The 24,530-nt window shown below is 33.8% G+C and overlaps 3 protein-coding genes across 6 annotated transcripts; 2 read left to right on the top strand and 1 right to left on the bottom strand.

Moving 5' to 3' along the window:
- The first annotated feature begins 2,397 nt into the window (after positions 1–2,397).
- LOC145030241 (golgin candidate 5-like) lies at positions 2,398–11,464 on the top strand. Of its 2 annotated transcripts, none has more exons than XM_078978643.1 (20): positions 2,398–2,683; positions 2,824–3,054; positions 4,466–5,403; positions 5,956–6,027; positions 6,551–6,625; positions 6,951–7,065; positions 7,133–7,194; positions 7,339–7,386; positions 7,825–8,109; positions 8,194–8,253; positions 8,531–8,614; positions 8,697–8,762; positions 8,837–8,935; positions 9,017–9,235; positions 9,756–9,870; positions 9,958–10,175; positions 10,377–10,436; positions 10,514–10,627; positions 10,800–10,874; positions 11,100–11,464. In XM_078978643.1, the coding sequence occupies exons 2-20, from the start codon at positions 2,889–2,891 to the stop codon at positions 11,112–11,114; spliced, it is 2,886 nt and encodes a 961-aa protein (XP_078834769.1). In that variant the 5' UTR covers positions 2,398–2,683; positions 2,824–2,888; the 3' UTR covers positions 11,115–11,464. The 2 variants fall into 2 exon arrangements, with proteins under 2 accessions (XP_078834769.1, XP_078834772.1); XM_078978646.1 differs by having other exon boundaries at positions 4,472–5,403.
- A 1,684-nt stretch (positions 11,465–13,148) lies between these two features.
- On the top strand, positions 13,149–20,227 carry LOC145030251 (uncharacterized). Of its 3 annotated transcripts, none has more exons than XM_078978660.1 (11): positions 13,149–13,533; positions 15,202–15,320; positions 15,871–16,025; positions 16,142–16,198; positions 16,548–16,601; positions 17,225–17,281; positions 17,410–17,460; positions 17,927–17,980; positions 18,229–18,288; positions 18,518–18,799; positions 19,362–20,227. In XM_078978660.1, the coding sequence occupies exons 2-11, from the start codon at positions 15,235–15,237 to the stop codon at positions 19,901–19,903; spliced, it is 1,398 nt and encodes a 465-aa protein (XP_078834786.1). In that variant the 5' UTR covers positions 13,149–13,533; positions 15,202–15,234; the 3' UTR covers positions 19,904–20,227. The 3 variants fall into 3 exon arrangements, with proteins under 3 accessions (XP_078834786.1, XP_078834776.1, XP_078834781.1); XM_078978650.1 differs by having other exon boundaries at positions 13,150–13,533; positions 17,222–17,281; positions 19,362–20,226; XM_078978655.1 differs by having other exon boundaries at positions 13,163–13,255; positions 17,222–17,281.
- Positions 20,228–21,816: 1,589 nt separating this feature from the next.
- LOC145030269 (protein NRT1/ PTR FAMILY 1.2-like) lies at positions 21,817–24,262 on the bottom strand. Its single transcript, XM_078978663.1, has 4 exons — positions 23,872–24,262; positions 23,560–23,777; positions 22,868–23,403; positions 21,817–22,786 (listed from the first exon to the last, which is right to left on the bottom strand). The coding sequence occupies exons 1-4, from the start codon at positions 23,963–23,965 to the stop codon at positions 21,922–21,924; spliced, it is 1,713 nt and encodes a 570-aa protein (XP_078834789.1). The 5' UTR covers positions 23,966–24,262; the 3' UTR covers positions 21,817–21,921.
- Between the last annotated feature and the right edge of the window lie 268 nt (positions 24,263–24,530).

The following is a 24,530-nucleotide window of genomic DNA, read 5'->3' on the forward strand; positions in this document are numbered from 1 at the left end:
CAAGAATAACTCGGCGAGTTCCAACTTGACTCAGTCCCCCCTGACTCTCCTTGACTCACTGAGTCGAGCCCTCAACTCGACAAGACCACTCACTGAGTGGTTACGGGTAAACTTCATGCTAGTACTCGCCGAGTCTGTTCTTCAGACTCGGCGAGTCCATGCCATGCATAAACTTAAACTCACTTATGTGGTCAGATCCGTTCCATACAATCATAGATCTGGCCTCCCCAAACATGATAATCACGTAAAGTCCAAACCTTGGTGCCCAAACAACAACTATTTGCTCCTAAATGATGTTTTAACCCCATATCTCATAAGTCTAGGTCAAAACTCCCATGAATCCTCATAAAGCTTAAGGAATAAAGCTTCTCTGGACCTCTATGGATCCCATCTCAAGCCTCATCACAGATAGAGACGAAATGGACATCAAATCTAACCAACAAAGGGGTCAAGAAACCCTGAACCCCTATGTTCATCATAACAACAGAAAAGGGAGCCAAAATATACCTCCAAAATGATGCTCTGAGCTCCAAAATCGAAGGATGTCCACCTCCCTTGCCTCCTCTTAGCTAGAATCTCCTCTGCCTTGCCAAACCAAGCTTCAAAAGTCAACAATGGCCTCTTCTCTCTCCCAAAACGCTCAAAAGTTCTTTAGGGTTTCTCTCTGGGGTTGGTGGCCGCAAATGACAGCCATAAGCCCCTTTAAATAGGTCTCAAACCCTGGAAATTAGGGTTTCATTAAACAGCGTGGAGTCGCCGAGTCCACTCTTGGACTCGCCGAGTCCAGACGTGAACCCGCGCACAAAACCGCGATCCTACTCGACGAGTTTAGACTCCAACTCGTCGAGTCTCCTCACAATCACCCAAAAATAAAAGAATAAAAATAATACCTAGGAATCCGGGGTGTTACATTTTCATATGCAATACAACCAAATACTTTCAAGTCTTCAAGGTTCGGTTTTTCACCATACAAATTTTCAAATGGTGTAGCACCTATCAATGCTCGAGTAGGTGTACGATTTATGATGAACGTTACATGTCGTACTGCTTCGCCCCAAAAGTGGTTTAAAATATCTTTCGCTTTAATTAGGCACCGTGTCATCTCGAGTAGAGTCTGATTTTTCCTTTCAACTATACTGTTTTGTTGAGGTGCATAAGGAGACGTCAACATACGTGAAATCCCTTCTTCGTCATAAAAACGGTTCAACTCAGTCGACGTGAATTCTCCACCTGTATCCGTATGGAAAGTCTTGATCTCTTTACCGGTTCGTTTTTCAATGGAAAGTCTTGATCTCTCTAAGATTTATCTCCATGAGAAAACACTAAGTAATTTTCCAGAAAAAAGTTGGACAATCTTGGTTGTTTCCAACCACCAGATCTTCAAAAACATTCACCCACGCACGAGCTAATGCCTTTTATTCGGCTAATGTCCATTGTTTTGGAGCCGCCCTTTCACTTTTTTGGGTTGTGTTCGATTCTCTTCTGGCTCCAATTTCGTTTCGGCGACGACTTCGGGCTTCCTTTGAGTTTTAAATTGGGTTTGGAAATTCAATGGGGAGTCGGGAAGATCGTAAATTGAGTTGAAGACATTTTCCATTTGGCATGAGACTTGAGATGAAAAGTTCATTTGATGTTGGTTTTGAAATTGAAGTTGTCTTTGAAATTGAGGTTGATTTTGATATTGAAGTTGGTTTTGGGCTTGAAATGGGTAGTAACACCACCAAAATGTAAAACTGAAGGTGAATAAATAGATCAATCGCTTTGGTTTTGAACGAAATTTAGTGAAAAAATGAGATTGAGTTTGTATTTTGGGTGTTTCTTTTTGGTATTTTTTTGAGCTTTTGGGTTGGAAGGAGAAACCTTTTTTTTTACAAATTTTTTTCGTTTGAGTTAAAAAATGAAAAAGATGAAGTGGGATGAAATATGATATGTCAATGTATTTATATAGGGTAAAAATTAAGTTTTTTTGATTTTTTTTGAAAATAACAATTAAAAGACGAACTCCAACATTAAAAAAAAAGTTCAATTTCGCCGACCACCTCTTCTCTTTCATCGGTGCATGGAGCCGAATTGCCGAGCCAAACTCGGCATGCCAAATCCTCGACCGAGTATTCGCCAAATGGATTACTGAACCAACTCCCGCCAGCCTACTCTTCTTACTTATCAGTTTGCACCTCTAAAGTCAACCTAACAAGTAAAAGATATCAGTTTGCACCTTTAAAGTCAACCTAACAAGTAAAAGATATGGTCTCGATTTTGATGAAAAGAAGAATAAAATTATTAACCAGGAAAATCTAAAAAATTGTAAAAAACACACGATCAAAAAAAAAATAATAATAAAGAAATAATAAATAGTTCATTCTGTTTTGGTGATCGGGAAGACAATTTATTCCATATGTGCCATGAGTTACGCAGTAAAGAGTAAAGACTAAAGTGTGAATCACCGGCCTGGGCCCTTCGCGCTATCTGGATTTCAGTTCATCGCCGTCAACAGGCCCTGTTTTTTGCACCTGATTTCTGCTCAATCGTCTTCTCTCTGACATACATATGTATCATCGTTCAGGTTAATTAACAGTCAGATCATCATCGAATTAATTAAGGCTTTCTTCACAAAGATAGATCACTTCTAGTTGATAGCTCGCAAGACAAATCCCAAGAGATTCATTGAGGACGATAAAGCAAAGTACGTATCCGAATCCATGGCTCACAATCTGAATCCACGAAACTGTAGATCTGCTGTGCTTTCTGTGGCCTAATGCCTAAAATTGAGTTTAATTGTGCAATTGAATGCTGATCAAGTTAGTTTTTTGTCTGAATCTGTAGGTTTTCTGATGCATTTGATCCGTGTAGTCTGAGGGATTTGGAAGATTATAACTTTAGATTGAGAGATGGCTTGGTTTAGTGGGAAGGTCTCGTTAGGGAACTTCCCAGATTTAGCTGGAGCAGTTAACAAGCTCAGTGAGAGCGTTAAGAACATTGAGAAGAATTTTGACAGTGCCCTTGGATTTGAAGACAAGGCTGGTGGTGGTCCTAGTTCCACTTCCTCTACTGAAGGTACTTAGCTTTGCTTGATATGCCTTGCCTTATATTTGGAATCTTTCTTTCATTACTAATTTTAGTTTTCCAGTACAAAAACACATCTATAGTATCATACAGTAAATACCATGAAATACAACTATTATGGCTTATTTGTTTGTGGGATTGCTCTGGACTAGTTGGATGGACTATATTATATGATGCCTGTATGCCAGGGATTGTTTCTGAATGCTTAGTTATTTTGTCATATCCTGTGTTTTGTGGTAGCAAATGTCCCATTTGAACTCCTTACTGTATTTTGAAACTACCAAGTTGTGCTTTGTTGTAGCCAACTTCAACAAAAACCAATATGCTACTTCTTAATGGTAATGTCAATTAAAGCATTATACGGAATCTGGAACACTTAAATCTAAACAAAACATTCAATCCAAATATGACCAACATGCCATGTTATGAACATCAAATCGACAGAAGAAGTACCAACACCCAAAACAAAAGTAAGAAGTATTTATAGTAAGTTCTATTTTGCCCTATGAATGCTGCAACATTCAAGGAAAATGTTTGGTTATTTGTCAGGTTTCATAAAAGAAGGAAATTTCATGGGACCAAAATAAAGATCATGATTTATTTGTAACAGCGACTATGGAAACTATCTAATTTTAGTTTAAGAAGTTTCCAACAAGGGGAACTTTGCAATTTTCATGGGAAACCCGATAAAAAATGATTGCAATTTCATTGTATGTGTGTATTTTTTTTTTTTTGGGTGGGGGGAGGGGTGTTATAAAATACTGTTTTTTAGAACAAATTAAGAACCAACAATTATAGAATACCAACATAGAAAATTAATAATTAATATTGGTTTAAAAGCTTCGTCCATTTGCATGATGTATTTTTGTCAATGATAAGAAACAATTCTAGCTTTGAACTATCTTTTGACATACATGCAGCAACAAGTCTTTCTTCTTAACTTCTGTTAGAAATCTTGAGTACTCAATCATTTGTGGTCATGTTAGGGACAATGACATCCATCTTATGGCAAACCCCACACACAATAAAAAGAACCAATAAATTTCCAAGCAATAGAAGAAATAAAAATTAACTGGACATTACTAACAAGTAACATCTTCATTGAACACATAGTTTGGGGTTCATTTACATGATATCCACTCATTAAACTGATATCTTGCCATGTTATAATGAGATTCAATCCGTTCAAAGTCATCTTCCTCATGTATTATCTCAGACACACCATTTTCTTGGGAGATCTTTTGACATCTCCATGCCAATCAAGTTATGAAGTTCATAGGACTTTGATTTTTATAGTTTTTTGATTGTGATGTTGGAAAGTCTATCATCTTAAAGATGCGATAGTGATGGTTTTTCTTTTTCTCCTATCACAATACTAAGTATATTTATTAATTGCTACCAGCTTCAGGGTTATGGCCTTCAGATTTGATGGCGTTTATGGGACAGAAAGGTGAGGATGGAACTGCTGAGTCCATGGAAGCACTTCAAACTTCTAGTCCTCAACATTCATCCTCTTCTAAAGAAAAGGAAAGGACTGAGGCTGATAATTCAACTGATTCTATCAACGAGTCTGTTAGAGAAGAGAATGCAGAATCTTTAAAGCCTGAAGAGCATGAAGATCACCATGAGGGAACAAATAATGAAGCCTTGAAGGAGGCTAATATCACTGCTGAAAAATCTGTGGAAACAAATATTGATATGCATGAGCATGCAGATGTTTCTGACAAACCCCTGGAAACCAATATTTCAACTCCTGAGGAGGTAGAAAACATTGGTGAAAAATCTGCAGCAACAAATGTTACAATATCTGATGATCCACAACCAGGGTCAATACAGAATCATGTTCTCAGCAGGGATAGCTCAGAAACTGGATCTTTAGAAAAGTCTGAATCAATACAAGATGAATCAACAAGTTTCTCAGACCAAGTTGTAATTGCCTCTGAACTAAATGAAGTGCACCCAGCTCCTGATTTACAAAAAGATGATGATGGACAAAAGACACAGTCAGAAGACACTTCACAGGAAGTTTCTGCAGTTGAAGTGGTGAAACCTTTATATGATGGCCAAACTGGATCTGAAACACTTGAGATGACTGAAGTTGCTGAAGAAGGCCAACTGCATTCATTACAAAGTTCAGATGATGTTGCTGCTGTTGTATTGATTCCTGAAGTAGTTTCAAAGGAAGACAATGCAAATGCTGATGTTCATGTAAAGGAACAACATCCGATTTCAGAAAGCAATTCATCTAACAATTCAGATTCTAAGGTAGAACTGGAGAAGGTGACTAGAGAGATGAAAATGATGGAGACTGCACTCCTAGGGGCTGCTAGACAAGCTCAGGTATTGATTTATTAAACTTTTGGTTTATGGAAGTTGGTATTTTTGATCTAATCTTTACTAGATTGACATTGAAAGATGTAAATTGCAACTTTGAGAGATGAAAGATGTTAAATATTAATTGAAGTTTTGGTATGTTGGTATAGTAGAAGAGCAAATCTTGTAATAGATTGGAAGATCTGAATCATGCTATTAATCTTTGTTCATGCTTATAAATTATATCTCTAATAAATAAACCACCTCCATGGGAAATCTATCATGGATATCAGCCACTTTTTTTATGTAACAGGTAGTTATCTAAATTATAACTTGGTCCAAATATAGAAAATTCCATTTTTGTTTCATCATTGCCATACTTCTATATTGTATCATTTGTTGAAAACAACTTAATGATATTAGTTTTTTTTTTCTTTTTTTTTTTTAAAAAAAAATTAGCTCCTTAATTGGTTGAAATGTTGTTACTTCTATATCTTGGACTTGGTTGGTAATTTTTTTCTCTGGAACAGTTTTCTATATTATTGAACTTCATTCGTTATTATTATATTCTGTTAACAGGCAAAAGCTGATGAAATTGCAAGGCTATTGAATGAAAATGAGCAACTAAAGTCTATAATTGAGGATCAGAAGGTATGTTCTAGTCCATGTTTTTCATTGAGAACTTATGGCTTTTCAACGAGTCATTTATTGCCACAAATGTATGAATACATTCTTTGAATCCACATATTTGCACATCTGCAGCTATGCATGTTAACAGTTGCATTCTTATTAATGGAATATTAAAACTAGTTTTTTATGCTTTCAGATTGTTCCCTCCTTTATTTATAAAAAATTACCATTATCATAAATTAGGTAATTACAAAATTTCTTTATAGGATGTGCTACCAGCAATAACATTTCCTAGTTATGTACTTATCCCTCTCTTTGTAACTGCTGCATCATAAATATAGTTGGCCTTCAGGTATTTAGATAGTACCTATTTTAACAAACTGGTCTTTTACCCTTAAAAGGGATGTGAAAGAAGCCTAAATGATTTTGAAGTCTGTGAAAAGCTTGTGCTCTAGTCAAATTATCATAACTTTCACCAACCAACATTTCCTTTGCAATTTGTTCTTTTCCCTTTTAATCTTTCTCTTTCATATTGTTAAAACAGAGAAAACCAAATGAAGCAGATATTGAGTCTCTAAGAGAAGAGTATCATCAAAGGGTCTCAACTCTTGAAAGAAAGGTAAACAGCTGTATAAATCAAACTTTATATAATATCAATAATAATATTCATTCATAGGAGGATGGTAAGAAATCATGTCAAAAAGAAAGTACTTGTATTTCTACTTTCTACATTTCTTTCTATTTGATATTATATAATAATATCTATTTGCATTTCCAAAATCATGAATAATATGATTGTTCATAACTTGTGTTATTACAACACATATGTACTTGTACCATGGATGTTTTGAAGCATAACACCTTAACTTGAATCACAAAACACATATTTCACTAAAAAGTTGATGTAGTTATTATTGAACGAATATTATTGATATCAAATACAGGTTTATGCTCTCACAAAGGAAAGGGATACATTACGTAGAGAGCAAAATAAGAAAAGTGATGCTGCTGCACTTCTGAAAGAAAAAGATGAAATAATCACCCAAATTATGGCAGAAGGTAATACAATTTTAAATGTATAATAGGAGGTTTACCATGGTATAAATATTATTCTTCATTCATTTAGGGGAAGGGCTTTCAAAGAAACAAGCTGCTCAAGAATCTCAAATTAGGAAACTTCGGGCACAGGTGTGCAATAAAGATGCTACTTTTCCTTCCATTTAGAACCCGAAACTGTTCCTCTCCACATATATATATATATATATATATATATATATATATATATATATATATATATATTAATATGTAAAATTTATTTTGTGTGAAAGCTAGATCAGGGAGTTTGAGGAAGAGAAGAAAGGATTGATGGCCAAGCTACAGGTAATTTTCCATGCAAAACTTGTTTTAATGCTTCATGATATTTGATATAATATGTTACAAAATAAATGTCTATCAATCTCTTTCAGTATTAAAAGCATTTAACCGTGCTAGTAGCTTATAATTATATCTATATAAAAACATATAAAAATTAGTCTGGTACAGTTATGGCAAGTTCAATTTTTGTGCAAGTCACATAGATATATTACATCATTGTCATTTTGGCGAATTGAAGAAATCCATTCTTTTTTAAAAGATTTTTCTAGTGGGGACCACTGATAAAGCAATTTCACAAAATAGGTGGTCATTTTGTGATATGACATTCTCTCTTTTGGTCATTTTAGTGATTAGCCTTAAAATTATTTGTTCATCACATAAATATGATTACATTCACACTTTCATGTTTGTTAATATTACTTATCCTTTTCAATTACTTACCAGGTTGAAGAGAATAAGGTAGAGAGTATAAAGAGGGATAAAGCAGCCACAGAGAAATTACTACAAGAAACAATAGAAAAAAGCCAGGCTGAACTTGCAACACAAAAAGAATACTATACAAATGCATTAAATGCAGCCAAAGAAGCTGAAGCATTAGCAGAAGCACAAGCTAACACTGAAGCCAGAACTGAATTAGAGACCCGTTTAAGGGAGGCTCAAGAACGTGAAGTTATGCTAGTTCAAACTCTAGAAGAGTTAAGGCAAACTTTAAGCAGATCGGAACAGCAGGTGTTTATTTGGAAATTGGAACATTTGGATTTCATTTAATTTGCTTTGTAAATATGTTGAAATAATTGAATTTCATTTTTGCAGGCGGTTTTTAGAGAAGACATGCTTAGGAGAGACATTGAGGACCTTCAAAAACGATACCAAGTAAATTCGGCTTCCATAAATAATTTTATCGGGTCAATAATATGTTCTTGTATTCATCTGTGATTCCTTACCTTTGATGGAATTGGAATTCAAGATTCCGTTCTATGGCGTCTTTGGTTGCCAAATAGACGGAATTTAATTCCGTTGGAATTGGAATCCTTCAAATCACATGTTTGATGGATTTCATCATTCCTAGGGCAGGGTTGAGGGAATTCAATTCCGTTCTTTGTTTTACTTTAAAAGACTAAAATACCCTTACTGTATCATTTGTCTCCAGGAAAGTGAGCGTAGATGTGAAGAGTTGGTCATGCAAGTTCCTGATTCCACTAGACCTCTTTTGAGGCAAATAGAAGCCATACAGGTTTGCTTACCTTTTTACACTTTTTTTCTTTTTTTTCTAATTTTCACTACTTGTTTTTCTCACTACCCCTTTATGTAAATAGGAAGCAACAGCTAGAAGAGCAGAAGCTTGGACAGCTGTCGAGAGATCACTGAACTCACGCCTTCAGGTAGGTTCTACAAAATAATATATATTAATATCATTAAATCATTATTTGATTCACTAATATTTATAAATTTGAAGGAAGCGGAGGCCAAATCTGCAGCTGCAGAGGAAAGGGAGCGTTCTGTAAACGAACGCCTGTCCCAAACATTATCTCGTGTAAATGTTCTTGAAGCTCAGGTGATTGATTATGTTTGTTAATTGGTTAATTTGTTTCAAGTTTATGGAAAGCATTGGCTTAATTTTTATAAAATGTTGCAGATTTCATGTTTAAGAAGTGAGCAAACGCAACTTACTAGGTCACTTGAGAAGGAAAGACAGAAAGCAGCAGAAAGTCGACAGGTGTACTTAGCATTAAAAGAGGAGGCAGATACTCATGAAGATCATGTGAATCAACTTCAAGAAGAGATAAGGGAACTCAAGAGAAAGCACAAGCAAGAGCTCCAAGAAGCATTGACCCACCATGAACTTCTTCAGCAGGTTCCTTTATTTTTTAGTGATGATTTTAAGATATTTAAGAAAATGATGACACACTTGGGAAAAAAGAAAATGAGGGAAAATATTTAAAAAGCTACGACTTAATGGGGAAAGCCTCTTTTCCTGGACTTTATCTGTTAACTCATTCTTTCTTATTAAGGCATTGCACCTTGAAAAATGTAGGCATTTATAGCATTGTACTTTCAGCTTTTTATTTATTACGGCATAATACTTTGAAAATATACCCAAACATAGCAATGAGAAGTGCTTTGTATTTGAATGATATTGCTATAAATGATATATTTTTCAAAGTACAATGTTGTAATAGGAAGAAATGAAAGTAGGATGCTAAAATAAACAGATCAATGAAAGTGTGTTGCTATTTCTTGCTTTTAACAATTTTTTTGCATGAGGAGTATTTGCTACAACACAACCTTTAAGTCTATATTGATTAATGATTATTACGTTCTCTATTAATAAAAATACTTTTAATTAATATAAAGTATGTTTATGATAATAATAGGATATAGAACGTGAAAAAGCTGCACGTTTGGAATTAGAAACAACAGCTCGACTTCAATCTTCTATTGTTCCTGAACAAAGTCCAATAGCCAGAACCAAGTCTTCCTATGAAAATGGTAATTAAACATTTATAAACATTATTCTCTCTGTTTAGGATCCATTTTCTCTTATTTTGTTTTTTAATTTTCGGACCTCTTTTGCAGGATTAAGTCGCAGGCTTTCAAATGCTAGCAGTCTAGGCAGCATGGAGGAAAGTTTTTATCTTCAGGCATCTTTGGACTCATCTGATTCTTTATCTGAAAGGAGAAATCCTATAGAGCCTACCATGAGCTCTTACTATTTAAAGAGTGTGACACCAAATGCTTTTGAAGCTGCCCTACGTCATAAGGAGGGTGAACTTGCATCTTATATGTCAAGATTGGTAATCATTAGATTCTCACAATTTATAGAAATGTTGTCCAGATACAAAGCAATTTTCACTGCTATAATTCGGTTGTTTTTTCACATTACAATGTGCTAATAAGAAAAAATTGGAATTACAATGTTATAGTTGGGTAAAATCTTCAAAGTACAGTGTCCTAATTATCTAATCTGATTATATGGTTGATCATGTGAACTTTAGGCATCCATGGAATCCATTCGTGACTCTCTTGCTGAGGAGTTGGTTAAATTGACAGAGGAGGTAGAATTTCCCTTTCTTTTCAATACATTTTTTTTATGGTAAATGACTATATTAACCTTTGACCTGCTTTGGTGCAGTGTGAAAAATTAAGGTCAGAAGTGTCTGTGCTGCCTGGCTTAAAGGCAGAGCTAGAAGCATTAAGACGAAGGCACTCTGCTGCACTGGAGTTGATGGGTGAACGAGATGAGGAGGTAAAGTTACCTTTTCACCCTTGATTGGTTAAGGGTAGTTTTGGTATTTTCAATTAACTAGTACCATCATGGCAGTGTTATATCTTATTTTGTTTACTTGTTTCATTATCACTAGTTTGTTTTGTCTTAGTAACTAACCGATTCATTTCATGGTAATTTTGCTTGTTTGTAGCTTGAAGAGCTTCGTGCTGATATTGTGGACTTGAAGGAGATGTACAGAGAACAAGTAAACATGCTTGTAAATAAGGTAAAAAAAAATATTTTATAAATTTAGTAAAATGAAATTGATAAAAATATATATATTTTAATCAATATTTATATAATATTCTGGTGGCTAAATTGATAAAATATGAAGGTACATTGTTTTTTCCTGTATTTAACCTTTTCTAAAATCAGGTAAAATAGCTAAGTGGCTAAACCAATAAACATGAATCTTTATTTTTCTTATGTTCTTAAATGTTTGTATCTGCAGATTGCTGCTTCATAGGGAGATCACTTCTCAGGGTAGTTTCTTCCATATGAATTTCAATCGATGGTACATGATGTAGTATATAATGGGTAAAATACATTATAACATCAAGATTTTTTTTTTAAAATTTTTTCTCATATGTTTATTTTTCGTCTTGCATTGCTATTCTTAATGCATACATGTATAAATACTTGAAAAGATTTGGCTTCTGTATGGCTGTTTACATAATGGTGTCTTTTTATTGTATTGTGAGGTGAGTTTGAGAGAAATTTGTTAACTAAGTTTGAAACGTATGTCTTCTCGTTTATATTGTAACTTTTGTTTCTAGAATTGATTTAAATATGAGAGCGATACAAGTTTTGTTTTTGTGTTTGGGATTTTAGTATCATTAAACATTTTAGGTGATTGTAATGGTTATTGAATGCTCTGACAGATAATTGCTTTAGCTTTGGTTGAATATACAATTTAGCTCGTGAAGCATTTCTTAGTCTAGACTTATATACCCAAAAGCTTTGAGAATCATTCTCAACCAAAATAAAATTGTCATTCAATGTATCCACCGCGGATGCAACTATAGGTATTAATAGACACAGACCTTAACATATAACATTTTAAGTTATATGTAAATTATTTTTCTATAAATAGATCTCTTTGGTGATATATTATGTTAATTAATTTATGTGGAAATAAATAGATTGTCATAACTCAAGTTATTTGACAATTGAAATGTTTGATTGTAAAATATCGCATATGTATTTTTAAAACCTTCAAGAAATCATTATTACAAGAACTATATTATTTTGTCGAAGTGTGTCTACCTTTGGATCAAACACACTTATATGAAAAAAGAAAGAATGAAAGAAGAATCAAAAGGAGAGCTTAATTCATTGAGAAGCTCATATGAGTCTTCCTACCAAGGCAACTAAGCTGAATACAAAAATAACCTGAATTTTCTGAATGCTCTACCTATCCCATTCTACTGACATATATAGATCTTATTGTAACTAACTCCCACGTAATAGAATTATTCTTTGGCACGTGAATTGGATCTCTTACGATTGACCATAAATGGTTTGGACCCATTGGGTTGTTCCTCACTATTGGACTAATCCATTTGTTCTTTATCACACACTTCACAAAACATACAAAATTTAATGTATTCATTACTAAAACATAAAGTGTGGAAGCTTAATTTAGATATTGATTTCAAATTTGATTAAAATAAATAAACAAAAAATAAAGATTATTACATGTTTCCATTGTGATTTTTGGATCTGATGATTAGCATGACTAGTTTTCGAGTTGTTCTTGAAACCTTTCTAAAATCAAAAAGTAAAAAAAAAAAAAAAAATCACGAATTTCTTTGTATGTATTTTGTATAATAGATTTGTTTCTCATCAAATGTTTATATAAATGAAAATATAACCAAATATGAATAATATAATGAATATAAAAATTCTTACTCAATCCATAAGATAAATAATGATAAGTATTTATCTTTATTTACTAATAGACTTTAATTTTAAATAATTTTAATACAAAGGGCTTCTAGCCCAACAGTATGAGGTGATGCCTCATTCTTTGAGGTTAAGAGTTCAAGTTTCATTGTGGATATATGTGAAATTAGATAATATATTAAATTTGTCTGTTAAAAAAATAATACTAGGAGGCACACCATCTCATCACAACACGTCAACACCAATCCACCATTGTGGGGTGGTGTTCATGCGCGGAGAGAGAGAGAGTTATTTCTCTCTATTATGACAAACTTTGTAACTGATTTACTTTAACATTACATCTACACTTATTTGATACGGTGTGTTTGTATGTCAAATACCTTGCCCGTTCACATCTTTGTTGTGGTTATCATTCACTTTTTATATAACTGAGGGGATGACTTTAACAGTCTTTTTAATGAAATGTTTTTATTTTGAAAAAATCTAGCAAGAGGATCCAAAAGACAATAGATTATTACAAAAGACAGGCTAAATTACAACAAGAACTCAAATTCGAAATTACTAATTCGCCCTTGTTTGTATCCGATAAGCACTTGCAGACTTTAGCAGTTAACTTTTTAATTTTTATAAAGAAAAAATCGAAGTTGGAATGTGTTTGTTCGAGGAGGGAAACATTAGTCGGTGAAAAATGGACGTTAATTTGTGAGTTCTTCGTCTCTACATTTCAAGCAAATCCTCTATATCTCTTACTAAATAGTTTAGGGTTTCTGTCTCCACATTTACACAATTTCCTCTTACCCATCATCGAATCTCGTCCACAAGATTCCAAAATCTGAACAGATTTCTAATGCAAATATGAAAACACTTCAAGGGTTTTGTTTCTTCACAAATTCATATTTGCAAATATGCAAATATGAACAGATTACTTTTGATTCTTCACAAAACCCTTCCACAGATTCAACCAAAATCGAACACATGAGGTGGGTTATTGTTTTTTCACATCTTTTATACTGCTTCTTCTGCTCTTCATTTATATTACTATGATGAACATGATCTTTGGTTTTGTATTATTGTATAAATTTGATTTTGAGCCAGTTTTGTATGTACATATGGTGTGGATTATGTAGTATACCTTTTGCCTTTTGCCTTTAGCCTTTAGCATTTCAATTTCGTGGATACCATACCCATATACACATATTTCCTTGTAGCCTTGTTAATTTGGGTGAAAGAGCTATTTTCCCAACAAACATTAGATTATTCATTATTAAGATGCATATGATTATGGTTTTGTGAAATTGAAATGATAAAGGCTAAAGGCAAAAGGTATACCACATAATCCACCATATGCACACACAAAACTAGCTCAAAATCAAAGTGATACAATAATACAAAACCAAAGATCATGTTCATCATACTTGAAGGTAAAGTTACTTTAGTGTGTTTCATTTTGTATCTCATGAATATATGCAAATGCAAACAGTTTCATTTATCTTTCCTTTGTGTGGTAACTATTAGTACCTAAGCTAAGTAGTAAACACATTGTATTTATTTTTCAAATCCTCAAAATGGTGTAAATTATTAGATGGTTTCATTTATCTTTCCTTTGTGTGGTAATTATTAGTACCTAAGCTAAGTAGTAAACGCATTGTATTTATTTTTCAAATCCACAAAATGGTGTAAATTATTAGATGGTTTCATTTATCTTTCCTTCGTGTGGTAACTATTAGTACCTAAGCAAAGTAGTAAACACATTGTATTTATTTTTCAAATCCACAAAATGGTGTAAATTATTAGATGGTTTCATTTATCTTTCCTTTGTGTGGTAATTATTAGTACCTAAGCTAAGTAGTAAACACATTGTATTTATTTTTCAAATCCACAAAATGGTGTAAATTATTAGATGGTTTCATTTATCTTTCCTTCGTGTGGTAACTATTAGTACCTAAGCAAAGTAGTAAACACATTGTATTTGTTTTTCAAATCCACAAAATGGTGTATATTTTGCACTTTTCACCTTTATACAATTGCTTAAAATGAAATTTTGTATGTCTGTCATTTACGTGCACGGAACCCCCTTGTTACATTAGCATTTTGTGAACTAGGTTTTCTGTGCAAACACGATTTTCTTTATTTACCGAATAGCCTACCTCAGCAAGAGCCTTTTTTCATCAATAGAACCAATAATATCTATGCATGCTTTTTTCATCTCAACCTTCCACCGATCCACATTGATGATTTGATTATATATACACCTTGAAATCTCCATTAGAAGAAAAGGCAACTTCAGATCTTTAGGATTTGATCTCTATATCGCGATCTAGGGTTTGATAGTGCATCGCAGGCGGCTGCAAAGTGTGTTTGTATGTTCATTTCTTTAACTTCATAATTTCACTTGATCTTTGCATCTTTAATCAATCTATGTAGTTGATCAAGAATGGAAGGTTGATCTAAAAAGTTTCTTGTAGGAAGAGTTATGAATGCAAGAATCAACCTCTTCTTAACTTCAATACAATTACTTTTTTCCATTTTTTTTTGTTATGTAGTTGGTTATGATGATTTCATGTTTTTTCAAGTTATTGTGATTGCAATGCACATGGATTTGTTGATATGTGCGACTAATCTCAATTTTTGGCTCGATTGAATTCTAGGGTTTTCAAGTTTCTAGTGATTGAGGAAAATCCATGTCGATTAACATGCTTCCGAGGGGGTTCGTTTTCAACAACGAATCAAATTGCCAAACAAGTGGATTCAAGAATTTCAGCATTCGGTATGTTTGGATTTGAAATTTGGAATTAGCATTTTAAAGCATTTGTTCATTGATATCTGTTGATTTAGTTTCTAATTCCACATTTCTTAAATGTCCTTTGACCGAAGCTTGAAGATATGTGACTACCTCAAATCATGTTGGGGGGTTGGATATGTAGCCTAATTTGGATCATGAACTAGATTTGATTTCATTCATCCAACTTTCTAAGTCTGTATTCTCATCATAATTTTTAATTCATGCATATCATGTGAATATTGATTTGGGGTCTATTTGGATCTATATGTACATCTTGTGTGACTTTTTTTTATAAGGTAAATAAAAGCATGTAAACTAACAAAGGTGGTTTATTGGTGATCATCTGGGATTTAAACTCCTCAAAATGGAAAGGTCCTAGGTTCGAATCCTACAGTCTTCAACATTGGGATTGCATTCCATTCAAAAATAAATAAATAAAAGCATGTAAACGAATTGCAATTCTTTATCTATGCCTACAGAAACCCAAAATTTGGAATATTTTTTTAGGATTTGCTAATTAATTGAGGAAATTCAGGGAGTATGTCGCTGCTGTTCGTGAAAGAGATCCCACAGTATGTTGGCCCTTTGGATTAATTTGTGAGTTCAAGGATCGCAATACTCAAAATGTGGCTCCTGAAACATCATCCTTGAGTAATCTAAAAATTACAGAAGATACTAATGCTTCTAAATGTAAGTGACAAACTAAATTCTATGTAGAACTTGATGCATTGATTGTATTTATGTCTCCATGCTGATATGCAGTCTTCCTGTTCTTTTTTTGTTTTCTTTTTTTTCTTTTTTTACAGTACCCAAAGTTCAAAATTCCAAGGGTAAAGAGGTTGTTGAATTTGAAGCTCCAACAGGTATATGTGTAGGAATTTTCTTAATTCTAACTATAAAATGGACCAAACAAGTTTGTTTTCAATATACAATACAACCAAACTAAGGTTCTGTTTCTTTTTGAGTTAATGGGGGCATGACTTAATCTGATAAGCTATATATGAATGTTTCTTTCTAACTTAAGGCAGAAAGAATGACTTAACAGAGAAAGTCAGGAAAACGAGGCTTCTCCATTAAGTCCTTACTTTTTACAAACTTGCCCTCATTTATTTTTTCATTCCATTATCTCAAGTGTTGTGACAATCGATCATGATGTGATCAGATATGTCATTTGATGCTGATGAGTTGTGTTTTTTTCTGGTCTATTGACAGCATTTGAAGGGGAGGTTTCCAAAAACAATGAGGCTGGATCTAAAACTGTTACAGGTACATCTGTAATGAAGAAATGTCACATATGGAACCTGATTTGGTCTTTGTTAAATACACATTTATGCTACAGTGTTTCACCTTTTTCTCAATTAATGCAAAAAAGTGGTTTTCTATATGAAATATTCAACGAAGTTTCGTTTTCGGACCAAAAGATGCAATTTTTTATGAGTAACTTGTATAGTCACTAGCATTATCATTGCATTCGTGTTAGTTGCATAAAATGGTAAAAAGGTACATTGTTGCATAATTTGATAATAATGTGAAACATTTTTGTGTAAATAAGCATTTAACTGGTGCCACATCATGAGGTAACCAGTTACAATGTTGCTAATTTGGTCCTAAAATGAAAAGTGGATCCGCATTTTGTTTAAAAAAACAGTTTGTTGCATAAATTGGGAAAAAGGGGAAACTTTGTTGCAAAAATGTGCATTTAGCACTTTGAATTTGTATTAGACATGTATGAATTCTAACAAAGATTTTGGATATTCTTTGTTCCATGAACTAAAACAGAACTTTTTTTTTTCTTAATCTATAATAAGAGTTTTTGCAATGACCTTAAAACAATGGTCATATATGTCATTTGATGCTGATTAAAAGTTTGTTGGATTTCTTGACAGCAGTTGAACTTGAATGGACCAAGGAAAACAACACTGAATCTGAAATTGCAATTGCTATGAGTATGTATTTTGATGAATTATAAGTCTGCCCTCATTTATTTTTGTTCCATTATCTCAAATATTTTTTAAACGCAATTTCTCTAGCTTGTTTGATTCTAATGACAATATTATTTCTTGGATTTTGACAGCATTACTAGAGATTTCTAAGGGAAACAAGACTCAGTTGGAGACTTCTACAGGTACTGATTTTAACAATTAGACTCAACTTATGTTTTGTTCAAAAAATGTTTTACAAATGTTCAAAAAAGTATAATGGTTCAATCACTAAGAAAATAGCTAACTGGTTAAATTGATAAAATAGTTAAAGCACAAGTATAATGGTTAAATTATGAAATGGTTAAAGCAAGTGTAAAGGTTAAATTGATAAAATGGTTAAAGCACAAGTGTTCAAAAAAGTATAATGGTTCAATCACTAAGAAAATAGTTAACCGGTCAAAAAGTTATAATGGTTCAATCACTAAGAAAATAGTTAACTGGTTAAAGCACAAGTGTTTTTCTGTATTCTCCCCTTCTTTAAATTATATAACAAGAAGTTTGTCAACAACAATGAATGTAAGTAGCTTCTTAAAGGAGCATTTTGTTATAAATATTGATTGTATATGTAATCTGATACTGATAACAAGATTCCACCCATTTTTTTTACAGAATTTGAACTTGAAATTCCCAAGGGGAAGAAGACTCAATCTGAAAATGCTTCAGGTACAATTTCTAACAACTAGATGTATAATATGGAGAGTCTGATTCGAAATTTCAGACATTCATATAAAATGTTGTTTATTGCATGATCCAAAAGTGAAAGAAACAGTTTTGTTTTTCTAATTTTGTAATAAGAATTTTGGCTACAACAATGAATGTAGGTAAATCTTTGAAGTATGGTGTTGTTGATTCATCTTTTATAATTGTATATGTCACTGATTGCTGATAAAAATTGGCTCGTTTCTTGACAGCATTTGAACTTGAATGGACTAAGGGAATTGAGACTGGCAATGAATCCGACACTGCTACGGGTACACATTGTTACTCCTTTTGATTAAATGCAAAAAATAGCAATATACTTTCACTAATTTATTTGTTATAGCATCTTACTTTCATTTCATCCTAAAAGTACAATGAAATTTTGGTAAAATTTTTAAAAGTACAATGTCTTAATAATGTAACAGAAAGAAAAGATAGTAGCATGGTATTGTTAGTGTGTACAAGTCCTTTGAATTTTGGTAATAAGTTGTTTTTATGCAGAGATTATTACTTCGAAAGACCTAAATGATTGTATGGGTGAAGATATGAGTGATGGAGGCACAGAATTGGTGAATTTATCTGAATCTGAAAATGAAGAAATTGTGAAAGGATATGGAGGGAGGAAAACTGAAATTGTGGTGATTAGTGATGATGATGATGCTAATTTAGAAAAGACTTCAAAGCCAACCAAAAAAAGAAAAAGTCGTGGTTTGTCTGAATTAATGAGGGATCCCACAGGCTCAGATATCGAATCCACTCTACATTTTGCTGATACGGTTGATGGTAAGCTTCTCTTCTAATTCAGGAATGAATTTCAAGCAAATCAGAAAAGGACAAAAGACAGAAAAACACTTGTACTAAGTTTTCACCATTTTATCACCATTATTACTTTTTTTTGTTACCATATAAAATAACCATTTTCTTCGGTTAACCAGTCAGGAAAGCACATCATACTTTCAAAATAGTTCATCTATTTAGCCACTACCGAACTATTATTTTTTTAATCGATTTTGTCATTTAACTATTTTTATGTAGTGATTAAACCATTAACTTTTTTACCTGTTTAAAAAATCATTTTCTTGTGGTTACTCAGTTTTAATATTAGGGAAAGTACAGAAAAACACAACATGCTTTCATCATTTTATCTCTTTAGCAACTGAAGTACTGAACTATATTTTTTTTGTAACGAAAAATGTTTTATCTTTAAAAAAAAGCATAAGGGTTTAATCACTGCAAAAAACAATTAAATGGCTAAATCAATAAAGTGGTGAAAATATGTACATTTTTCCCAACAAGAAAAACAATTTTTTTTTGTTAATTTTCCTACATATTCATTCTGGCACAGAATATACTGATGAGTCTGATGAAGATTTCATCATCGATGATTATTATGACGAAGATGACTCCACCAATGATGAAACTGTGTGGATGTCACCAGAAAAACAAAAGGCTCTTAAAATTACTTCTAGAAGCAACCGTTCACGAAACTACAACAAGAAGAAGACATCTGCACCCAAACCCAAACCCAAACCCAAACCCAAATCCAAACCCAAATCATCGAACCGTGGACCCAAGGCCAGGACCAAGCGTGCTAAGCTACACCCACAACCACATAACAACTTTGCTGCGCGAAAGCTAGCTGATGCGGTTGAAGCTGAGGTGGCATTGGCAGCTAATCAGAAAAGGTCTGGTTTGTATGACATGCGAGGTGGGACCGGGCGGACTGTTGTGGGTCAGCCCGTGGCGGGAGCTGGTGGGTCGAAGGATCCGGGTCCGGTGGTTATGGGCACACCAGGTAAGCAGTGGACCCTGGTGTGTTTATTTAACAGGAACCCAGCTGATTTTACCATAATCGGTCCTGGGAATAATTACATGACAAGGTTCTGAGTTCTGAGTTGAGTTGGAAACTTTATATATATATATATATATATATATATATATATATATATATAGTAGTATGTATGCATATCATCAGATGGAAACTAGACTTTGTTACTCGGATCTGATGGTTTCTTAGGGTCAAAATAAACTTTAGTCGTGTGTTTGGATTTATGGTCTATGTGGGGTCTTGTGGATGTTTGATCCTCTTTTTTATGTGTGTTTTTTTTTGGTAAATCTATCATCAAACTTTTCATATTTCTTTTCTCCAGGTCAAACTGGTGGGAAAAAGTGTGTGTGTGTGTGTTTTTATTTCTTTTCATGAACAAATTATATATATCCCTGGGTATGGTATCTGGTTCTTGCATGCATGTTTTGTGACAAAATTTTCTCTAAACCTGTCATCAAAACCCCCTGGAATGACACCATCTTGGAATTTGAAGATGGGTGTAGAACTCTTTGTTTTTGGGGTCTTATATGAAATACAAAGAGCTATATGGTTGGAATGTAAAGTTTTATGATTTTCTTTTTAGAACGGAAGCTAAAATTTTTTAAGGATTTGACCTAGGTTTCTCTACAAAGATTGTATGTTATAAAACAAATTGCTGATGAAGATTTCAAGAGTTTCGATGTAAAACAAATTGTTACTATGTAATGGTAGACCCAACAAAAAAACAAGTCTCAAGGGATATGTTCTAATGACAAAATCATGTTTTTTTGAGAAAGAGATAAATCTCTATCAAGGCCGAGAGAGAAGGTGACTTTGAGGCTTATACCAGATCACCAAACCGACAAGACATGACAATGAGAGAAAAAAATTAGAAGATAGATCAGAATGAAATTCCTTTGTTGTGTTCTTAGGGGTGTTTGGATAGGAAAAAAAGAGGGTGCTTATTATTTATTCTCATCACAATAAGTTAAGTTTACTAATTTTAATAAGCATCTCTCCGGTAGTATATTGCTTATTACTTATACCCATCACAAATAAGCTAATAAGCAATAAGTTAATAAGCTAATCCAAACACCCCCTTAATCATTGAAGAAACACTTCAACCATTGTCAAGGAAACGTAGGTTCCATTCCAAAAGTATGTTCTCCCCTAGATCCACCTTTTAGCAACTACTATTTTTATACTTCATTGGCAATACAACCTTTAACTAAAAACAAAATTCTATAAATCCTTTTTTTTGTCACCTTGGTTAATGATGTGTAATTGATAGTCTATAAACATGAGATAACTTAAAAACAATTCAATCTAATAATGGTGTCAAAAACTTATGACATAAAAGATATAGAAATGAAAATACAAATCTATTTTTACATTTATAATTCATAATAAACCAAACTGACTATCTACATAAAGCAGTGGATCCGAAGCACATCCCTAGTTATGTTCATTTCATGGTCAAACTATTAGTTCATAATCAAATAGATGATCTGGAGTACATTAAATTATGTTGATGTTTGGACTCAGAATCACTAATGAGTTTTTTCCTGCTTGCCTAATGATTACACAAGTCTAAATGTATTTCTACTCTGGGAATTGCTGCTTACTATTATGGTTTATCACTCTCACTTATTAGTAACAACTTTTGCTTTGACATCGGCTTTTTTCTCAAAAAAATTAGGAAGAAGTTGAGATAGAGGCAAATGTGGTTGGAGAAAAGGGCAATCTAGTATATCAGTAGTGATTGATATAAAAAAGAAAGGCAGTAAAGAGAAGGTGGTTGTCGGGAAACAATGGATGCGTGTGACTCCTTTCCAAAATTTACAGGCTGGAAAAAGCAAGCTCTAAGTAACCACTCATACATATTATGATCTTTATTCATCTTTCCCAACTTTTTGCTTTCATTCCCATATTTAAACTCTCTGTATGTAAAGTCTATACCACATAGCTTCTAGCATCTAAAATGAAGAATAAGTTAGTCTTTGTATGATAGTTAATATTATATCTGTATATAACAACAGATTATAAATTCTTTAGACCCCATGCTATTGTTGTAACATATACATAAAGCACTCTGATCCTAGCTACTTGAGGGCGCCACATGTTCGCCTGAATTATCAATTTTCTCACCTTTTGGTACAACTTTATCCGCACATGGACCATAAGCCCTACTACACGCAACATAATAAAAAAAGTTCACTGAACTCAGTATAGCAAGAAGCCAATAGTACCTCTCATAATGACCCTTGTTTATATCAGTAGATATCCAACTCACTTTTCCACCCCTTTTAGTAAGAGCATCCACAGTGCTTAGTATCAAACTAGCCAGTAAGCTTGCGACACCTGACCCAAGCATGTATAGAGAAGATGCTATGCTTGACATACTCTTTGGGAATTCAGAATAGTAAAACTCTGTTTGGCCTATTATGTTCAACGCCTCTGCTAATCCAATAAGAACAAGCTGTGGAATAAGCCACTTTGCTGACATGTTCACCACTGCTTTAGAGTCATTCAAAAACCCTTCTTCAATCGCTTTAGTTTTCCTTATGTGCTCCACAATTCCCGAAAGCACCATGGCGATTATTCCAAAAACAAGACCTGCCCCCATTCGTAATTTCACACTTATGTATACCTGTTGCCCTTTGATTTTTGACAATAAAGGGAGGATAACTCGGTCGTATAATGTGACCCAAATCATTATGGTTATGATTACAAAGAAGGAAAAGGATCCTGCTGGGATTTCAAAGCTTGAAGTGATATGTCTATCCATTGTATTGGCTTGAAGGACTGGAAATGAACTTTGGTTCATGGTCACAGCTAACATGATACTTGAAGACCACAATGGCATCACTTTAATAAGCGCCTTTAGCTCTTCAACTTGCTCTACTGTGCAAACTTTGCTCGTCTCTTCAGGTTTCCTACTTATGCAAGCCTTGTTTAAGAACCTTAAAAGGTACCATAAACTGATTTAGTCAAAGATCAATATTACCTAGAATTAGAAAGCAATAACATATTGATTGACATACCTCAAGGTATCTGTGGGCATAGTTTTTCCATTCGTATCACTCACACTCAAACAGGGTAACTTTTGGTTTCTGTTTTTCCAAGCCATGGATATGACTTTGCAGAAGCTAGTAAACATGCTTTTCTCGACCTTTATGTTATAGTAAAGAGGATAAGCCACAACAAAAACGAAAGTAGACAAGAACATGAGAACAACCGGGATCCCGAAACCAACTCTCCATCCTTGATGATCTTGAATATAAACAATACCAGTAAAAGCAATAAGAACAGCCACAATAGCTGTCGCGTAATACCACCCGAAAAAACTCTCCAATACCCTCTCTCTTTTCGGATTATCCTTACAGTCTATTTGATCAGCCCCAAATGCTAACGAACACGGTCGTACCCCGCCAGCTCCAACCGACATAAACGTGAATGCTAAAAAGAGGAGACCATACTGGAGAGGTGTCGGTGATGCACATGATCCTGGCACCCGAACATTACAAACCGGAGGTTTTGCTACCGGGATCACCGTAGTTAACCATAGAAGGATCATCCCCTGGAAACACATAAAAAATGGTTTCCTAGTTAGTTTAGATTTAGGAACTACAGTTGCATATTGATCGGGCCAGACTGGTCTGGAATGATTGAATTGACCAGTCTGGTCTGGACCGGTCTGAGTGTGCAACTATAAAGGAAGTACGTAGGATTGTACCATGAGACTGAAGATGGAACCGAGAAAAATGGTGAGGAAGCGGCCGAGAAGGGAATCGGAGAGAAAAGCACCGGCGATGGGGAGGAGATTGGTGGCGGCCGACCAAATTAGGAGGATGTTTGTACCGAGGGCGAAGCTCGTATGGTAATCGGACATAAGGTATATAATCATGTTTGGGAGTAGACCAAAACTTGCCACTTTTTCAAATGATTCATTTGCTGTTTGCCATAAGTTGTAACCAATCACAAAACTAGGAGTAAGTATATAGATTCACAATCAAATTGAAAAAATAAGTAGACAAAGTATGAATACCTAAGATGAATGGCATGGTTATTATACCACCCTTTTGCCTTCCTGTAGACCTTTTCTCTTTCATTTCACTTTCTTCTGTCAAAGGAATTTCCATCTATCTTTATGTGTGATATGAAAAGAACACAAAGAAAAATAAGTGCATCATCAATAACCAGCTTTGCCAATGGATTGTCTTAATCCGATCATGAGTGATGTTATAATGAATGATTTGCCAATAGATCATCTAGACAACTGCCGTAAGTATCTTTGAATTGTACATGAAACTAAAATTCTCTCTTGCTGACGATTTGTTTTGCATGCTTATATGGTTGACATGAACTTTGTAAACAGTTGTGCAAAGGTAATAGATTATGTATATATGTTTGGATTTTGGGTATGTGACAAAAGAAAAGGCCTTGGTCTTGGTGTTAGCTTTAGTTTAGTAGGATAGGATTGTTGGAATGATCGTTTTATAGCTAATGTTTCCTTTTGTTTTTAGTATCCATGAACCACGTGGGTGTAGGCCGGGTTTTGTTGCAAACTTTATTAACAATAGTACTTTGTTTTAAGTGGTATTTACCGACTACTTTTTGGCTACTCTTTTTTAGTACATGTAAAATATAAATATGAAAAAACAGAACAGAAAAAAAAAGTAAATCAGACTCTCTGGATAGCCCAAC

The sequence above is a fragment of the Lactuca saligna genome, chromosome 1 (genome assembly GCF_052625555.1).
Source record: "Lactuca saligna cultivar CGN05327 chromosome 1, ASM5262555v1, whole genome shotgun sequence".
NCBI classification, from domain to species: Eukaryota; Viridiplantae; Streptophyta; class Magnoliopsida; order Asterales; family Asteraceae; genus Lactuca; species Lactuca saligna.